General features: G+C 44.5%; 1 protein-coding gene across 2 annotated transcripts in view; it reads right to left on the bottom strand.

Annotated features, from left to right (window-relative positions):
• hmcn1 (hemicentin 1) overlaps positions 1 to 20,538 on the bottom strand; it is a 740,737-nt gene that overhangs the window by 257,204 nt on the left and 462,995 nt on the right. For both annotated transcript variants that reach the window (XM_068037415.1, XM_068037414.1), the window contains exons 41-43: positions 18,159 to 18,334; positions 9,924 to 10,020; positions 513 to 635 (exon numbers count right to left, since the gene is read on the bottom strand). In XM_068037415.1, the coding sequence (XP_067893516.1) occupies positions 513 to 635; positions 9,924 to 10,020; positions 18,159 to 18,334 (396 nt within the window). The remainder of the gene's footprint in view (positions 1 to 512; positions 636 to 9,923; positions 10,021 to 18,158; positions 18,335 to 20,538) is intronic.

Here is a 20,538-nt window from a genome sequence, read left to right on the forward strand (position 1 = left end):
CTTTTTTAAAACTAGTAGCAATATGCTCTGCTCGGAAGCAGTGCTGATTCTTCATGGAGAAGCATTTTTTTTGAATGGGGCTTGCCTGGAGAACAGCAACGTGGCAGCAGATTGGGAACTATGCCAACAGAAGAGCTGGGGAACATTTAAACAAAAGCAACTAAGGGGAAGGTGCTCCAAAGCAACCACTCATGACAGACCTGCTTAACAGGAGATAGAGATGCTACAGTGCCACCACTAGCAGAAGAGTGCAGTTGTAGTATGACCAGTGTACATCAGCAAAACCTATCATTTATGTGACAAATAAATTTTATGATGGGAAAAAGTTGACAACAGGAAAGCAAGTGCAGATGTAACTTGTTAATGTATTACAAGTATAGATGGAGGATTGTATTTTTGCAATCCAAGGATTGCATAGGTGTGATCTGGTGTTTTGCAGCATCTGATGTCTATTTTGTAATTAATAGTGCATATCTTTCAACCATGTTTTACAGTGGATGTTAGTCACTCACCATTTTTCTTCCAAACCAGACTTGGTGGTGGAATACCACTGGATTCACAAATCAAGCTGGTTAGGCTTCCTTCTATGACTGTCAGCTTGGATAGTTCATTTGATCCTCGAATACTGGGTGGAACTAAACAATAAAATTAAAGTTTGTTTACATAACATGACAGTTACACATAAACAGATGTTTCAGGTTGTAATTTTAAACTATATTTTCTAAGGAGGTATTATAAATACAAGTAGAAAAACTAATTAATTGTGAACAATTCTATATATGAATCCTATATATGAATGAAGCACCTTCATATGGATATAAAATGATAAAAAATTAAACTCTCTGGAAAACTCAGGCCGGCCCAGTGGAAACTCAAGACAATTTTGAATTGATTCTGCTTCAGCATAGTTAAATAGTTTAATACAAAATTGGATTCAAATTTCATTTTGAAGTTCAGTTCATTTGTAACAAGTAGCTTCAACTGGTCCCAGTCCAGAGCAGTTGGAATATGTTCAATGATTGTATTAGTCTAAACTGACATGAATTGCAATTTTCAGAAGGCATGTGGCCAACTATTTCATGAACCTCAGTGTCTCAGAGTTTAAGAACAATCACTTTGGATATAGATTTCCAAAGATAAGAGTTATGTAGCTAAATTATTAAAGGACCAATTTTTGTTACCATTTTTTAATCTCTTATGACCAAGTTCACATTAAGCTTAGAAAAAAGTAGCACTGGTGACTTGCAAATGGAGTGAAGTCCAGCATTTTATCCTGTCAATAGTCTGATCATCCCAAAGATGCCACTTATGTCCCAGATCATTAGATACTACCGAGTACAGAAACCAGGAAATTAAAAATGGGAAAGGATAGAAGTGTACACTTGTTTTCTCAATGAAATTGATCCGGATGAAACTGACGAGAACAGCTGCCGATACTTCAATCTCCGATCCTGCTGTCTTCACAGTCCAGAGTGTCTGCAGCCACGGAGTGCGGTAAGTCCATTGAGGTGAAGAAGGAGCTGCGGGACCCGAGAGAAGTCCTGTGAAAAGGTGCCCCGAACACCCATAACATCCACGAACGGCCCCCCGGCCGCAACTTCAAAGCGCCCGCGGGAGATGGCTCGGAGAGCATCTGCAGCGCACTGTCGGCAATGCTGCATGCCTTTATTTAAACCACTGCAAAAAAAAAACCCTTAGCAAATGTAATCACCTCTAAGTCTGCCAAATGATGCTTCACCTCCCGAAGGACGTGGATGAGCTTTCCGGACGTCGATGGTGGGCACTGAGGAAATGGCTTATTACCTGCACCAGATTCCACCCCCCCTCCCCCCCTTTTACCCCCCTTCCACCCCCCCCACCCCCGTCCCCTTCCCTGCTCCACCCTCTCACAACCCCGTCCCAGCCCGCCCCCCCCTCGCACCATCTTCACCCCGCACCCCCTTCCCCTGCACCCCCCCCCACCCCCTCCCTCTACCCCTCCCCCTTGCATCCCCTCCTCCCACCGGCACCATCCTACACCTGTGTAGGGGCCCCAACAACCCCACTGCCTTGTGGGCGTCTCGGGAGAGACCAAGGCTAAGGGAGTAAACCCTAACAGAAAATCCGGAGCGGAACCCCGTAGGCGGTCATGTGTCACCTTTGGCATGTTTCCGGCAGTTCCTGCAGCCATACTGGTGCCAAACGTCGTGTCCTGCACTCCTTTGGACCCCACCAGAAAGGCCGAGAGGGGGGTTTTGACGACTGGGCAACTCTCAACCTCCATAAATTTGCCCAGGCATGCGCCATGGAGAGGTCACTCCATAGTTGCCTCACAGCGACTGAAACAACACGGAAGGCAGCAGTTACGGGTTATAAGTCCAGATAAATTGGCGTAGAAACTGGGCGCCACGGGTTGCCTTTGTCGGTGGGAGAGGTCATTGCACCTCACTGGACAGCTACCGCCCGCCTCAAACCAGGCAGCCCCCGGTCAATAAGGTTCTGTCCCGCCACAGTCTGCCTGCTTCAATGGGTGCTTGGAGCTCAGGGTCATTGCCCGAAAGGTGGACTGATACACCGCACCAAACAACATGAAAAAAGGAAAGAAGGTACCAGCCCTTCGCTTTGCAAGCTGGAACGTCAGAACTATGTGTCCTGGCCTGTCGGAAGACCTTACACAAATCAACGATTCTCGGAAGACCGCCATCATTAACAACGAGCTCAGTAGACTCAATGTGGACATTGCAGCACTTCAGGAGACTCGCCTCCCCGCGAGTGGCTCTCTAGCAGAGCAAGACTACACCTTCTTCTGGCAGGGCAGGGATCCTGAAGAACCAAGACAGCATGGAGTGGGCTTCGCCATCAGAAACTCCTTGCTCAGCATGATAGAGCCTCCCTCAAATGGCTCGGAACGCATACTGTCCATCCGACTGCTCACCACCTCTGGTCCAGTACACCTACTCAGCATCTATGCTCCAACACTCTGTTCCGCACCTGAAGCTAAAGACCAGTTCTATGAACAACTCCATAACATCATTAGCAGCATCCCCAACACCGAACACCTATTCCTGCTGGGGGACTTTAATGCCAGGGTTGGGGCCGACCATGACTCATGGCCCTCCTGCCTTGGGCGCTATGGCGTTGGAAGGATGAATGAGAACGGGCAGAGACTGCTTGAGTTGTGTACCTATCATAACCTCTGCATCACCAACTCGTTCTTTCACACTAAACCCTGTCACCAGGTTTCATGGAGGCACCCAAGATCACGTCGTTGGCACCAGCTAGACCTCATTGTCACAAGGCGAGCCGCCTTAAACAGTGTTCAAATCACACGCAGCTTCCACAGTGCGGACTGCGACACCGACCACTCCCTGGTGTGCAGCAAGGTTAGACTCAGACCAAAGAAGTTGCATCATTCCAAGCAGAAGGGCCACCCGCGCATCAACACGAGCAGAATTTCTCACCCACAGCTGTTACAAAAATTTCTAAATTCACTTGTAACAGCCCTTCAAAACACTCCCACAGGGGATGCTGAGACCAAGTGGGCCCACATCAGAGACGCCATCTATGAGTCAGCTTTGACCACCTACGGCAAAAGTGCGAAGAGAAATGCAGACTGGTTTCAATCTCATAATGAAGAGCTGGAACCTGTCATAGCCGCTAAGCGCATTGCACTTTTGAACTACAAGAAAGCCCCCAGCGATTTAACATCCGCAGCACTTAAAGCAGCCAGAAGTACTGCACAAAGAACAGCTAGGCGTTGCGCAAACGACTACTGGCAACACCTATGCAGCCATATTCAGCTGGCCTCAGACACCGGAAACATCAGAGGAATGTATGATGGCATGAAGAGAGCTCTTGGGCCAACCATCAAGAAGATCACCCCCCTCAAATCTAAATCGGGGGACATAATCACTGACCAACGCAAACAGATGGACCGCTGGGTTGAGCACTACCTAGAACTGTACTCCAGGGAGAATGCTGTCACTGAGACTGCCCTCAATGCAGCCCAGCCTCTACCAGTCGTGGATGAGCTGGACATACAGCCAACCAAATCGGAACTCAGTGATGCCATTGATTCCCTAGCCAGCGGAAAAGCCCCTGGGAAGGACAGCATTACCCCTGAAATAATCAAGAGTGCCAAGCCTGCTATACTCTTAGCACTACATGAACTGCTATGCCTTGTGCTGGGACGAGGGAGCAGTACCCCAGGACATGCGCGATGCCAACATCATCACCCTCTATAAAAACAAAGGTGACCGCGGTGACTGCAACAACTACCGTGGAATCTCCCTGCTCAGCATAGTGGGGAAAGTCTTTGCTCGAGTCGCTCTGAACAGGCTCCAGAAGCTGGCCGAGCGCGTCTACCCTGAGGCACAGTGTGGCTTTCGTGCAGAGAGATCGACTATTGACATGCTGTTCTCCCTTCGTCAGATACAGGAGAAATGCCGTGAACAACAGATGCCCCTCTACATTGCTTTCATTGATCTCACCAAAGCCTTTGACCTCGTCAGCAGACGTGGTCTCTTCAGACTACTAGAAAAGATCGGATGTCCACCAAAGCTACTAAGTATCATCACCTCATTCCATGACAATATGAAAGGCACAATTCAACATGGTGGCTCCTCATCAGAGCCCTTTCCTATCCTGAGTGGTGTGAAGCAGGGCTGTGTTCTCGCACCCACACTTTTTGGGATTTTCTTCTCCCTGCTGCTTTCACATGCGTTCAAATCCTCTGAAGAAGGAATTTTCCTCCACACAAGATCAGGGGGCAGGTTGTTCAACCTTGCCCGTCTAAGAGCGAAGTCCAAAGTACGGAAAGTCCTCATCAGAGAACTCCTCTTTGCTGACGATGCTGCTTTAACATCTCACACTGAAGAATGCCTGCAGAGTCTCATCGACAGGTTTGCGTCTGCCTGCAATGAATTTGGCCTAACCATCAGCCTCAAGAAAACGAACATCATGGGGCAGGATGTCAGAAATGCTCCATCCATCAATATTGGCGACCACGCTCTGGAAGTGGTTCAAGAGTTCACCTACCTAGGCTCAACTATCACCAGTAACCTGTCTCTAGATGCAGAAATCAACAAGCGCATGGGTAAGGCTTCCACTGCTATGTTCAGACTGGCCAAGAGAGTGTGGGAAAATGGCGCACTGACACGGAACACAAAAGTCCGAGTGTATCAGGCCTGTGTCCTCAGTACCTTGCTCTACGGCAGCGAGGCCTGGACAACGTATGCCAGCCAAGAGCGACGTCTCAATTCATTCCATCTTCGCTGCCTTCGGAGAATACTTGGCATCAGGTGGCAGGACTATATCTCCAACACAGAAGTCCTTGAAGCGGCCAACATCCCCAGCTTATACACACTACTGAGTCAGCGGCGCTTGAGATGGCTTGGCCATGTGAGCCGCATGGAAGATGGCAGGATCCCCAAAGACACATTGTACAGCGAGCTCGCCACTGGTATCAGACCCACCGGCCGTCCATGTCTCCGTTATAAAGACGTCTGCAAACGCGACATGAAATCGTGTGACATTGATCACAAGTCGTGGGAGTCAGTTGCCAGCATTCGCCAGAGCTGGCGGGCAGCCATAAAGACAGGGCTAAATTGTGGCGAGTCGAAGAGACTTAGTAGTTGGCAGGAAAAAAGACAGAGGCGCAAGGGGAGAGCCAACTGTGCAACAGCCCCAACAAACAAATTTCTCTGCAGCACCTGTGGAAGAGCCTGTCACTCCAGAATTGGCCTTTATAGCCACTCCAGGCGCTGCTTCACAAACCACTGACCACCTCCAGGCGCGTATCCATTGTCTCTCGAGATAAGGAGGCCCAAAAAGAAAAAAAAAAAAGAGTCTGATCATCCCAAAGATGCCACTTATGTCCCAGATCATTAGATACTACCGAGTACAGAAACCAGGAAATTAAAAATGGGAAAGGATAGAAGTGTACACTTGAAGAGGTTGTCAAGGTACATCTCTGTATCAATCTATAATTAATTAATTGAATTAGTTAAATTATTCCTCACAGTTCTAGCGACTGTGTTGTCCAAATGCAAGTTTATTAATCAGACACAAAAATACTGTAACTTTTACAGTTACACAATAAACTCATACAACCTGGTTTCTAGCAGACCAAGGTAATCACCTTGACTTCTGTGGGTGTTTTACTTCCGACTGTCCTGACAATTCGAGGGAAATGCTACATATCCCTCCCACTAAATACAGAACCTTCTCCTTTGATGTCAAGTCATGTCACCAAATGCTCAGCAATGTGTGTTGAAGTGAGGTTCCTTCTCACCAAACCTCCAGATGCTGACATGATGGCCATCTTGATAGTTTGATTGTTAAACAGTTTAACCCGATGCCTCTCTCTGGCAATACAAAGGGACAGCAGATGCCCTGAGCATCCCAGATAGATAATTTGATGCCTGGCTGGCTGTAAGGAAACTCCATTGTTCCAGCTAACCTTCGGTGTTAACACAAATCCTTATCTGATAATCATATCGCGATGTGATTAACTTTGATGGGACACAAAGCAAATTCTAACAGAATTTCAACCTGGATGTGCTTTTATTCTTGCACTAGGATGTTAAATTTAGAGTCCAAGATAAAAGATGCCAGAAAATGGGAATGCCTCTGCTTTTGGCACCAATATCAGGATCAAGCATCCATGATTGATAGATCGTTCAGCCAGATGCAAGAGTACAGGTTCCCTGTTACATCACACCAACAATGTGCTTGAAATCTAACCACAAAGGAGTAAGCCTACACTTCACTAGACTGAATTTTTAATTTCCCACATTAATCCTCCTTGTGTCCTCTTTGAGTCAACAATTTTTTCTTGTGGAATCAGTCATTAGAAATTGGTTTAAAAGTTCTTAAATTAGACTTTTTATCCCATCAGTCTGGATTTTACTGCTTTGTCTGAGATAAAATCTCAGTATTCTATTATATGGGTCAGTGAGCTCCAGACTGACATTGGCATTCTTAACTACCAATCTTGATGCAATAAAATGATAAACATTTCAAATACAAATAGTTGCATGGCTGAGGCGAGAGTTACTGCCTTCAAAATCAAGGCAGCATTCCACTGAGTGTAGCAACAAGGAGCCTTAGTAAAATTGTTGTAAATGGGATTGGGGGAAACTCTCCAGTGGCTTGGAGTCAGATCTTTTTTTTTGATTTGTAAAATCAGGGGAGAGCGTGAACGCAGTTCCCCACTAGCACCAATTTTGCAGTCGAGTATCCCGCATTTGAGGACATTGCTGGCGTCAGCACATCAGAAGTGCAATGGGCCAGCCTCAGCCTGGGAGAACTTTTTTTTCCAAAAATATACTTTATTCATAAAAATTTGTAAAAAATACATTACAAAACAGTTCAAAAAACAGTTCCGAGTTGATATTCCAGAAAGTGCAAAAGAAATCAGTTTTCTTCAATACAGAACATGAGTTGCCTCACAACCCTTCCAATCCATTTATATGCAATGTATATTTGCATTACACAGCAAAACCATATTTTGGTGTACACAGCCCGAGGGGTTTTACACAGGTTCCAGCCCCTCGGTTCACTATGGCAGGAGGACTTTACACTGTGGTCTTTCCCCATTGAGCCTTTGCGGCGTCTGCCCCAAGCTTTAGTGCATCCCTCAGCACATAGTCATAGACCTTGGAATATGCCAGTCTGCAACACTTGGTCGTGGACAAGCCTTTGCACTGGAAGACCAGCAAGGTTTGGGCAGACCAAAGAGCGCCTTTCACCGAGTTGATGATGGTTGTAACTGCTAGCAGCTAATCACCTCAGCCCTAGGATGTTGGCTTAGCAATCATCCTCTCCCACATCATCAATAACCTTCCCTCCATCATAAAGTCAGCAGTGGAGCTCTTTGCTGATGATTGCACAGTGTTCAGCTCCATTTGAAATTACTCAAAAATGAAGCAGTCTGTGCCTGCATGCAGCAAGACCTGGACAACATCTAGGCTTGGGTTGATAAGTGGCACAGTGGCGCAGTGGTTAGCACCGCAGCCTCACAGCTCCAGGGACCCGGGTTCGATTCCGGGTACTGCCTGTGTGGAGTTTGCAAGTTCTCCCTGTGTCTGCGTGGGTTTTCTCCGGGTGCTCCGGTTTCCTCCCACAAGCCAAAAGACTTGCAGGTTGATAGGTAAATTGGCCATTATAAATTGTCACTAGTATAGGTAGGTGGTAGGGAAATATAGGGACAGGTGGGGATGTTTGGTAGGAATATGGGATTAGTGTAGGATGAGTATAAATGGGTGGTTGATGTTCGGCACAGACTCGGTGGGCCGAAGGGCCTGTTTCAGTGCTGTATCTCTAATCTAATCAACATTCATGTTACATGCATGCCAGGCAATAACCATCTGCAATAACAGTGTGTGTAAATTCTCATTTGATATCTCATTACTCTGACTTTAAGTACAATCAGCAGTAGAATTATTGCTGTGCAGCTATCAAAGTCAGAAATTGATCCTTGTAAACATGCACAATGGCTGAGAAATTGGTTTTATGCCGGAACAACTGCAAAGTGGACAGGTTTTCCAGAACATGTGCCCAAAGACAGATACTCGAGGCTTACTCCTAATTGGGCCCCAGGCTTTATTTCCATGAAGCCAGTGAGCTGCTGGCACCTGTCAAACATCCCAATGCAGCCTGTTAGTCCAGGCCTTCACAAAATCATCTGGCTTGGATGCTGAGCCTGCTTGCAGATTAGCCCTGGAAGAGGGAATTGGGGAGAATGGGGGAGGGTGGGAATAGCTGCTCACGAGATGGCTTGGCCATGTGAGCCGCATGGAAGATGGCAGGATCCCCAAAGACACATTGTACAGCGAGCTCGCCACTGGTATCAGACCCACCGGCCGTCCATGTCTCCGTTATAAAGACGTCTGCAAACGCGACATGAAATCGTGTGACATTGATCACAAGTCGTGGGAGTCAGTTGCCAGCATTCGCCAGAGCTGGCGGGCAGCCATAAAGACAGGGCTAAATTGTGGCGAGTCGAAGAGACTTAGTAGTTGGCAGGAAAAAAGACAGAGGCGCAAGGGGAGAGCCAACTGTGCAACAGCCCCAACAAACAAATTTCTCTGCAGCACCTGTGGAAGAGCCTGTCACTCCAGAATTGGCCTTTATAGCCACTCCAGGCGCTGCTTCACAAACCACTGACCACCTCCAGGCGCGTATCCATTGTCTCTCGAGATAAGGAGGCCCAAAAGAAAGAAAAAAAAAGAATATTGCAGTGGAGCCAGTAGCAGCACTTCTGGCTGCACATTGAGTTAACTTTAAAAAAAAATCAGCATTTTTATTGGTAGATAAATGGAGCCCCATTCAAAGTCACAATTTCTTGATTAAGACTGTGCCAGATTGCCAATTCCCAGCTTGTAATAGGCTATATATAGGCTGTCCTCCCAGCTTTTGATTTCTCTCAGAGGCTAGAGATTTTCTTCTCAGCCCCAGGCTTTATCCACAGTTTCAGCATCTCCATCTAGGTTTTAACCTTGCCTTGAGGGCTAAGCCTCTCCCTCCCAGCTCAACACCACTGTCACATATAGCAACTCTCTTCCAAACATCACACCTTTTGTAGAAAGGGGCCTCTTCTTACAAATGGCTTTTTAAACGGGCCCCAGTCTTTTGCAATTCAAGCCATCCCCATTTTTGGCAAGGGTTATTGGGAGCCTGTGTTGGATATAGGCCAAACCACAAGATCATGCTTGAAAGCCAATGTTTACAGACTGTGAATGGGACAAAAAAACTACTCTACAGACAGTGGAAGGAAATTTCTGAGATTACGAAAATATCATACAGAAGTTAGGCAACATATCGAAATTACAATTTAGTGATCTGCACACCAATATTTACTTGCAAGTTATACAAAAGTGATATACAGAAGAATTTTAAAATTTATTCTCATCCATTCTTACGCAACAGCAATGCCAACATACCCCAAATGTTTAGGTTATAGTTCTTCTCCGTTTTACCAGCCACGTTTGTGGCTTTGCATGTGTAACGACCAGTGTCCAGGACTTGAGCAGCCTCAATCTGAGTTAGGAAAAGAAAGTTAAGCTGCTAGTAGATTATGTGCAATATACAGAGACTGCTACTTTTGTTGTTAATTTTGACATTTCTATTTAAGCACATTAACGTTACAACATCTTGTACTAAAGCATTACAAGTTTCTTGATTCACCTTCCATCACAGCTGACACTCTCTTGCTACAGATGATGGTGCAGAAATGAAAGAAAACTTTGGAGGAATCATTTTGAGTGCTCAAATTCACTGGAGACTGCTCTTGCCAGTTCGATAGTACATGCCCAGTTTACATGTTTTTTTTTTAATGGCTTTAATCAGTGTTCAGTTTTTACACTAGATATCTTCCTCTGGTTCAGCATTACGGACCAGTCTTGTAAGTGAGCCTGTGCTCCCTTTGACCTGGAGTGCATCTTTAGTTGACCAATATCTAGGTAAATGCAATGAGCCCAGGAATTAAACAGAAAACCCTAACACATTGTTCTATTTACTGAATGTACCACCTGTTCTCATGTGAGTTTCTTGACTTTGGTTAGGTGGAAGAATAAATATGCTATCAGACTGTGACTTAGGCTACAAACTACTCGTCAGATTTATTGAACACCAAACAGATAAATGTACACAAACTGGATTTACAATAATTACAAACTTTATTATGCTTCTCAGAATATCAAGAACAACAAAAGCTCTTCTGCACTAACATTCTACTTAAAACCGACTCTTGAAACATGGTCCCTCATATCTTATGTGGCTATTCCCGACCATAGTGTTTTGGGCTTACTTCATCACTGCTAACTTTGAGAAAGCCATTCAAAATCTTTGAAGTTGCACCAAAATGCCAATAATGGGTCAAAATTTTCTGTGGCATGGCAACTAACAGTGTCTGCAGTTAGTTAGACTTGTCTTGCACATTAAGGTTTTAAAATGTTTTAGCATGGTAAATCACAGAAAGTGTGAACTGATAATGTTGCAGCAGGGAACCAAGGCTGGCCCTTAAGTGAAGTGGGCAAGCAATGGTGTATGTCCTTAAACAATCAGATTGAAGGACTATGAAATTAACAATGCAAAATCTGAGAAGGAGACATAAATTAGAGTGGGTGAATTCAGTATCAAATCAGGTACAGAAAGGGAAATGAAGAGAGGTAATGAAAGATTGGATTTAAAAAGGAAAAAGACAGAAAGGAAAAGGAAAAAAAGTCACATTTTTAAAATCTGCAACAACGATGGAATCTGGAAGGAATGAGACCCAACACTTATAATATGTTAATTTTCAATGACAGAGGGGTTGAAAGGTAGTAATTAACACATATACTTATTGAAAGGGTATTTAGTCTGGAATAGCCAAGGTCCAACTTTCTTTGGTGAGATTAGTTCATACCTACCGTACAAATACAGCAACTTCATACCATTCAATGTGTGTCAATGATAAGGCAGGTAGTGAGATGCAGTTTTCGTGAAGCTAAAGGCGGAGTGGAGCAACCAGGACAGCAACATTTGGATATTTGAGTTTAACAGCACATCTGTCCCTTGCCTGAAGTTGCTGTATCATTTCATAATAAACAATGGTGAGCACCAATAACTCCATTTTGAAAGGAAAATTTGGGCCAATGGCAATAGTTGCTCAGCCATTTGCAAGGTTTAGAATGGTATTTTCCCACACAAATACAGCAGACACTTAAGAAGGGCGCCACTTAAGGCATTTCTCAGCTTGTATCTTTGCACCTAACTGAGGAGCTTTGAATGCTGATCAAATTAGATAGAACACGACCAATGCTTCTCAGGAATATTGGCCCATAAAATGCTGTCAAAATAATGGTGAGACTAATGGCGCTCGCAGATACTTATATGCAAATGCAGCAACAACTTCAGGTATGCGCAGTTGTGCGGTTAAATGCAGACATCTAAAGGTTGCTGTCTGAATGTGAATGCTCTACCGCTAGCTTCATATAAACAGCATCTCACTGTTTGGCTCACCATTGCCTTCCATTGAATGGCGTGATGTTGCTGTATTTGCTGATATTTACGAACTAAAGAACAAAGAACAGTACAGCACAGGAACAGGCCATTCAGCCCTCCAAGCCTGCGCCGATCTTGATGCCTGCCTAAACTAACACCTTCTGCACTTCCGGGGCCCATATCCCTCTATTCCCTTCCTATTCATATATTTGTCAAGATGTCTCTTAAACGTCGCGATCGTTTCTGCTTCCACCACCTCCCCTGGCAGCAAGTTCCAAGCACTCACCACACTCTGTGTAAAAAACTTGCCTCGCACATCCCCTCTAAACTTTGCCCCTCGTACCTTAAACCTATGTCCCCTAGTAACTGACTCTTCCACTCTGGGAAAAAGCTTCTGACTATCCACTCTGTCCATGCCGCTCATAACTTTGTAAACCTCTATCATGTCACCCCTCCACCTCCGTTGTTCCAGTGAAAACAATCCGAGTTTTTCCAACCTCTCCTCATAGCTAATGCCCTCCAGACCAGGCAACATCCTGGTAAACCTCCTCTGTACCCTCTCCAAAGCCTCCACGTCCTTCTGGTAGTGTGGCAGCCAGAATTGCACGCAATATTCTAAGTGTGGCCTAACTAAGGTTCTGTACAGCTGCAACATGACTTGCCAATTTTTATACTCTATGCCCCGACCTATGAAGGCAAGCATGCCGTGTGCCTTCTTGACTACCTTATCCACCTGCGTTGCCACTTTCAGTGACCTGTGGACCTGTAAGCCCAGATCTCTCTGCCTGTCAATACTCCTAAGGGTTCTGCCATTTACTGTATACCTCCCACCTGCATTAGACCTTCCAAAATGCATTACCTCACATTTGTCCGGATTAAACGCCATCTGCCATTTCTCCGCCCAAGTATCCAACCGATCTATATCCTGCTGTATCCTCTGACAATCCTCATCATTATCCGTAACTGCACCAACCTTTGTATCGTCAGCAAACTTACTAATCAGACCAGCTTCAATTTCCTCCAAATCATTTATATATACTACAAACAGCAAAGTTCCCAGCACTGATCCCTGTGCAACACCACTAGTCACATCCCTCCATTCAGAAAAACACCCATCCACTGATACCCTCTGTCTTCTATGACCGAGCCAGTTCTGTATCCATCTTGCCAGCTCACCTCTGATCCCGTGTGACTTCACCTTTTGTACCAGTCTGCCATGCGGGACCTTGTCAAAGGCTTTACTAAAGTCCATATAGATAACATCCACTGCCCTTCCTTCATCAATCATCTTCGTCACTTCCTCAAAAAACTCAATCAAATTAGTCAGACACGACCTCCCCTTCACAAAACCATGCTGTCTCTCGCTAATAAGTTCGTTTGTTTCCAAATGGGAGTAAATCCTGTCCCGAATAATCCTCTCTAATAGTTTCCCTACCACTGACGTAAGGCTCACCGGCCTATAATTTCCTGGATTATCCTTGCCACCCTTCTTAAACAAAGGCACAACATTGGCTATTCTCCAGTCCTCTGGGACCTCACCTGTAGCCAATGAGGATGCAAAGATTTCTGTCAAGGCCCCAGCAATTTCTTCCCTTTCCTCCCTCAGTATTCTAGGGTAGATCCCACCAGGCACTGGGAACTTATCTACCTTAATGCTTTGCAAGACACCCAACACCTCCTCCTTTTTGATAATGAGATGACTGAGACTATCTGCACTCCCTTCCCTCGGCTTATCATCCACCAAGTCCCTCTCTTTGGTGAATACTGATGCAAAGTACTCATTTATCACCTCGCCCATTTCCTCTGGCTCCACACATAGATTCCCATCTCTGTCCTTGAGTGGGCCAACCCTTTCCCTGGTTACCCTCTTGCTCTTTATATATGTATAAAAAGCCTTGGGATTTTCCTTAATCCTATTTGTCAATTACTTTTCATGACCCCTTTTGGCCCTCCTAACTCCTTGCTTAAGTTCCTTCCTACTGTCTTTATATTCCTCAAGTGCTTCATCTGTTCCTAGCCTTCCAGCCCTTACAAATGCTTCCTTTTTCTTTTTGACTAGGTTCACAATATCCCGTGTTATTCAAGCTTCTCGAAACTTGCCAAACTTGTCTTTCTTCCTCACAGGAACATGCTGGTCCTGGATTCTAATCAGCTGACGTTTGAAAGACTCCCACATGTCAGATGTTGAATTACCCTCAAACAGCCGCCCCCAATCTAAATTCTTCAGTTCCTGCCTAATATTGTTATAATTAGCCTTCCCCCAATTAAGCACCTTCACCCGAGGACTCTCTTATCCTTATCCACAAGTACCTTAAAACTTATGGAATTATGGTCATTGCTCCTGAAATGCTCCCCCACTGAAACTTCGACCACCTGGCCGGGCTCATTCCCCAATACCAGGTTCAGAATGACCCCATCCCTAGTTGGACTATCTACATACTGTTTCAAGAAGCCCTCCTGGATGCTCCTCACAAATTCTGCCTCATCCAAGCCCCTAGCACTAACTGAGTCCCAGTCAATATTGGGGAAGTTAAAATCACCCACCACCACAACCCTGTTACCTTTACATCTTTCCAAAATCTGTCTACATATCTGCTCCTCTACCTCCCGCTGGCTGTTGGGAGGCCTGTAGTAAACCCCCAACATCGTGACTGCACCCTTCCTATTCCTGAGCTCCACCCATATTGCCTCGCTGCATGACCCCTCTGAGGTGTCCTCCCGCAGTACAGATGTGATATTCTCCTTAACCAGTAATGCAACTCCCCCACCCCTTTTACATCCCCCTCTATCCTGCCTGAAGCTTCTAAAGCCTGGAACATTTAGCTGCCAATCCTGCCCTTCCCTCAACCAAATCTCTGTAATAGCAACAACATCATATTTCCAAGTACTAATCCAAGCCCTAAGTTCATCTGCCTTACCTGTTATACTTCTCGCATTGAAACAAATGCACTTCAGACCACCAGTCCCGCTGTGCTCAGCAACATCTCCCTGCCTGTTCTTCCTCTTAGTCCTACTGGCCTTATTTACAATGTCCTCCTCATTTATTTCACTAGCTGTCCTACTGCTCTGGTTCCCACCCCCCTGCCACACTAGTTTAAACCCTCCCGAGTGACGCTAGCAAACCTTGCAGCCAGGATATTAGTGCCCTTCCAGTTTAGATGCAACCCATCCTTCTTGTACAGGTCCCATCTGTCCCTGAAGAGAGCCCAATGGTCCAGATATCTGAAACCCTCCCTTCTTCACCAGCTGCTCAGCCACGTGTTTAGCTGCACTATCTTCCTATTTCTAGCCTCACTGGCACGTGGCACAGGGAGTAATCCAGAGATTACAACCCTAGAGGTCCTGTTTTTTAACTTACTACCTAACTCCCTAAACTCCCCCTGCAGGACCTCATCACTCTTCCTGCCTATGTCATTGCTACCGATGTGTACCACAACCTCTGGCTGTTCACCCTCCCCCTTCAGAATGCCCCTTGTCCGTTCAGAGACATCCTTGACCCTGCCACCAGGGAGGCAACATACCATCCTGGAGTCTCTTTCACATCCACAGAAGTGCCTATCTGTGCCCCTGACTATAGAGTCCCCTATAACTATTGCTCTTCTGCGCTTTGTCCCTCCCTGCTCAACAACAGTGCCAGCTGTGGTGCCACTGCTCTGGCTGCTGCTGTTTTCCCCTGATAGGCCATCCCCCCCAACAGTATCCAAAATGGTATACTTGTTAGAGAGGGGGATAGCCACAGGGGATTCCTGCACTGACTGCCTGCCCCTTCTAGCGGTCACCCATCTATCTGCCTGCATCTTGGGTGTAACCACTTCTCTAAAACTCCTGTCTATGATGCTTTCCGCCACCTGCATGCTCCTAAGTGCATCCAGTTGCCGCTCCAACCGATCCATGCGGTCTGTGAGGAGCTGCAACTGGGTACACTTCCTGCAGATGTAGTTGCCCGGAACGCTGGAAGCGTCACGGACCTCCCACATCTCACAGTTGAAGCACTTCACCCCTCTAACTGACATTTCTAGCACTAATTAGTTAATTAATATAAAATAAATACTTATTAAATCCTTACTAAATTATGATACACTTAACTATATGGTCCCTAGTGCTAGATTTCTACAATAAATACTAAATGCTAACTAAATACAGTAATCTCCTCCCTCTGGTTTAGTTACTCTACTTATTAATTAGTGAATTAGTGTTTTAATGAATTTTTATCAGTTTTATTTTCAAATTCGGTACAGATTCCCAGCAGCCAATCAGGTCACAGCTTTCCTGTGATGTCACTTTTTCAGTTTTTTTTCCCCACCCGAGGTAACTTACCGCTCTGGAACTCCGCCCTCCGAGAATCCCCGAGGTAAGTTTTTTTTTATACTTACCGCCCTGGAACTCCGCCCTCCGAGTCTGCTCCGAGAATCCCCAACGTAAGTTTTTTTATACTTACCGCTCTGGAACTCCGCTCTCCGAGTCTGCTCCGAGAATCCCCAAGGTAAGTTTTTTTTTTATACTTACCGCTCTGGAACTCCGCTTTCCGAGTCTGCTCCGAGAATCTCCGAGGTAAGTTTTTTTAATACTTACCGCACTGGAACTCCGCCCTCTGAGTCTGCTCCGAGAATCTCCGAGGTAAGTTTTTTTTATACTTACCGCTCTGGAATTCCGCTCTCCGAGTCTGCTCGGACTTGGCATAGAAAGCTAAACATTGTCCATTTCAGTTAAGTGCCCTTTTAGTGATTTGATGTGTGTTAATTACAGCCAGCCAACTGCCTTGGCACTGAAAATTAACTACTACAAGCATGGAGTATCATTCCTTTAGGTTTTATTGTTGTTGGAGATTTTTTAAAATGTCAATTTTTTTTTTACTTTACCTATCTCTCTCTGAATTCAAGCTTACTTTCCCTCTCTTTATTTCTGTTTCTGTACCTCATTTAGCATTGAATTCACCCACTCTAACTTACATTTCCTTCTCTGTCTTTGCACTGTTAACTTTACAATCTTTCAATCTGGTTGGTTAAAGAGAAACACAGTTGCTTGGCCTGCTCATTCAGATCCGAGATACCTAATTTCCTTCACTGCAACATTATCAGCTCACACTTTTAGCAAACCTAAAAACCTAAATGTGCAAGGGTAACAGCAGAGACTGTTAGATACATCACTACAACAGATTATGACCCAATATCTTTGAATTTTTTTTGTATACAAGACCATAAGCATTATTTTCTGTGGCTTGCAACTAGCAGTAGCTAACATTTAAAATACATGAATTTTCTAATAAGTTTGCCCAAATTTCCCCACACAGTCTTTGCTAATTTATAAGCAACAAGGCAACAGTTTACAATAAATGTAAACACTGTGGAAATGCAACTACGGCTTAATATAAACCATTCAATAAATTTATTTTAAGTACTCCTGTGATGTTATCTTTATGATTTCTTCCCAATACATGGTCACGCAAGATATAGAAATGGAGATGCCTGTAGGTGTCATTATTGGTACTGCACAGCGCAGCTGTACTTCATTCAGCGCTCCCACATATACTCCAACATTCTTAATTGTGCTTGATTCGATGCTTCCACTGGGTTTACAGCATTCACGTGCACATAGTGAATGCTCCCAAACTCGTGACAGCAGGTGTTGGAGCAAGAGAACAGTGGGACTGTCAAGGTAAAATGACAACAGTATGGGCAGGATTTTGCCCTTTGTGTTGGGACCCTGACGTCAGGGTCAAATAGGGGTCACAACCTTGCCCTATGTGGGAATCAGTCACACAGTAGAGATTTTCTCCGAACTGGGTAATTAATGACTAGAAGGTGGGCTCGCTGTCCAATAAAGGATGGTGGGTGGGCTCTCGAAGTTGGAGGGCTTGTAGGAGGTCCACCAGCTCAGAAGCAGCAGCAACCTGCAGTTCAGGTAAAAGAGAGAGACAGAGAGAGAGAGAGAGAGAGAGAGAGGGCACCTCATTTTTAAATTTAAAAATGTCCTCCACAGGGCGCCTGCAGCTGTAGCTGAGGCCAAGCAGGCAGGGAGCGCCTAAAAATCCTGCGCTATGTGGACAATCTTTTTCATTGGTAGTTTTGTTTATTTAGGATTCTACAACCAATGCAAGGCTGTTCAGAAACACCTATTCCAAGAGTACACCCACAAAAGAAAAATGACACATGCAGGAAGGATCTCTACAGGTGGATGACACTGCTATGACTTACCATTAGAGTACTTCCATTGTCAGAAACAGTAAGCCCTGGCTTCTTGAGCAGAGGTTTTCCATCTTTCAGCCAACTGAGAGTTGGAGGAGGAATTGCATTACTTTGACACTTCAGCACAACAGCTTGGTTGATGGTAACTGAAACATTTTGCTCTTCTCCCATAATATTTGGCGGAACTGAAAAAAAGATTTACATTACTCTGGGATGCATTTATACTCTTGCTATATGCTCCAGATATTAATTTGCAGCATGGATCAGGAATAAAGTGAAACACATTTATTTTGTACTCAATAAAACAAATAAAAGGCACCAAAACTAGGTCTAGAATCCGATTCAAGTTTCAATGTGTTATATGTTGATGGTGCATTTTATATAGGGGCCTGACTAACACATTTGAAATAATCAGTGTTTTGTGCATGTAGGACATGAGTAAGAAATGTTCTTCAGTCATTGAGACACGACCCAAAATATTGTGAAAAGTTATTATTATACAGACATGAGAAAGATTGACTGCCCATTCATAGTCAACGGGCAGAAATTTTCGCACAATAATGAAATATGCTAGTTTTAAACATCTCATTTTGGTTGGGGTGGATAGGAGCAAACGAAAGGACAGATGTTGCTGGATCCAGCAGCAAGTCTATTTTCTATTAGCCAAGCATGAAAAATGACTGTTCAGCTGAGCTTTCAGAGAAGTTTAAGGCTTGTTCCTCCTCTACTTCATTGGAATGAAGGTGTCTACAGAAGGCATCATTTTGAAGGGTAAAACAGAATCAAAAGAATAACATAAAAAAAATTGCAGAGTCAGTTTTAGAGTAACCGAACCTTAAAAGCAGACTTGGAGGAAGCCAGCACAGTTGCAGGTCTGGCAAGCAGCATAAACATTACTGTCTGATTTGCTTCATCTACATAAAAGTGCAAAATTGAAGTTGTATGCTTTTCACTGGACGTGACTTGCAGAGGTGGATTTGAAAAGGAAAATCTGAACCAGATCAATCGACTCATTTTAATTTAAAGTTATTTAGTTTGAATCATTGGATAAAAACACAAAAAATGACCAACTTATTTGGGGTAGACTGTATTAAAAGAATGATAATTTACTGGTTGTGGCTCAGGTGATTTTGCTTGTTATTGAGTTATTGTCGGTTGCAACAACTACAATGGACATCTGACCTGATATCGCTTTATGTGATTCGGTGTAAAATTTTGTTTGATGACCCTCCTACGAAGTACCTTGGGATGTTTTACTATGTTTAAGGCGCTGTATAAATGCAAGCAACTGTCGTTGAGAATAGACACGAGACAAGGTGATTTAGCCCTTCTATCTTGTGGTTCAGATCAATGTTCCCTGTAAGCCATGCAGCTGCACAGCAACCCAAAAGCAGGCCGTGCACAAATTAGACCCTTTAATATACCGTGTCTACTCGGCCAGACAAAGAAAATTCAATGGGTCCCACACTTAAATAAATCACCCGTGCCAAAAGAAATAGTGGGAACGTTGGTTCAGATCCATATTGAAGACTCACTCAAATGACTCATTGCTACTTTTCAGAAAATTTATGGCACAGAAGGAGGCCATTTGGCCTACGAACCACAATGATTGGGCTGCAGATTTCTCCAAGCCTGCAATAAATGGATTTAAGTAAGACAGAACTGCAAATAAACTTGCAAAACATGTTCCAGTTTTTGGTAAGAAAATACTTCCTAAAATAAATTTATGCTTCTTAGTACATTGCCAGCAACCAAAGTGGAATATAACAAAGCATCAGAAGGCTAAATAGATTACAGCATTCTGGATTTGTTAGCAGAAAGGAGAGCTATTGGCTTGGAGTTCTAACAGCTGGCAAGGTACACCATGTTGGCCACATGAATCAATACTGAGTTGGCACATGCTCTTCTAAACATTATTTAGAACAGTACAAGCAATATCTGGTCGCACTGAATGTGTTTACCAGACTTTAAACTACAGCTGTGTGAAACTATTAGAAGAATAACCTAATAGTTTTTTTCAAAAACTCTTCATAATTACAATACCAAACCCCTATTAGTCATGTTTCATTAGTAATCCTGAGCATCCTAACCCTTTGAGGACCAGAAATGCTGGATCAGGATAGAAAATAAAACACCAAAACTTTACTATCCAAGGCCCCAAACATGCCTTTCAGGTGAAGCAGTGATTTACTTGTACTTCTTTCAATTTAGTATACAGTATTCGCTGCTCACAATGCAGTCTCCTCTACATTGGGGAGACTAAACACAGATTGGGTAACCACTTTGCGGAACACCTCGCTCAGTCCGAAAGCATGACCCCGAGCTTCCTGTTGCTTGTCATTTCAACACACCCCCTGCTCTCATCCCCACATCTCTTACCTGGGATTGC

The sequence above is a fragment of the Heterodontus francisci genome, chromosome 8, assembly GCF_036365525.1.
Source record: "Heterodontus francisci isolate sHetFra1 chromosome 8, sHetFra1.hap1, whole genome shotgun sequence".
In the NCBI taxonomy this organism is placed as follows: Eukaryota; Metazoa; Chordata; class Chondrichthyes; order Heterodontiformes; family Heterodontidae; genus Heterodontus; species Heterodontus francisci.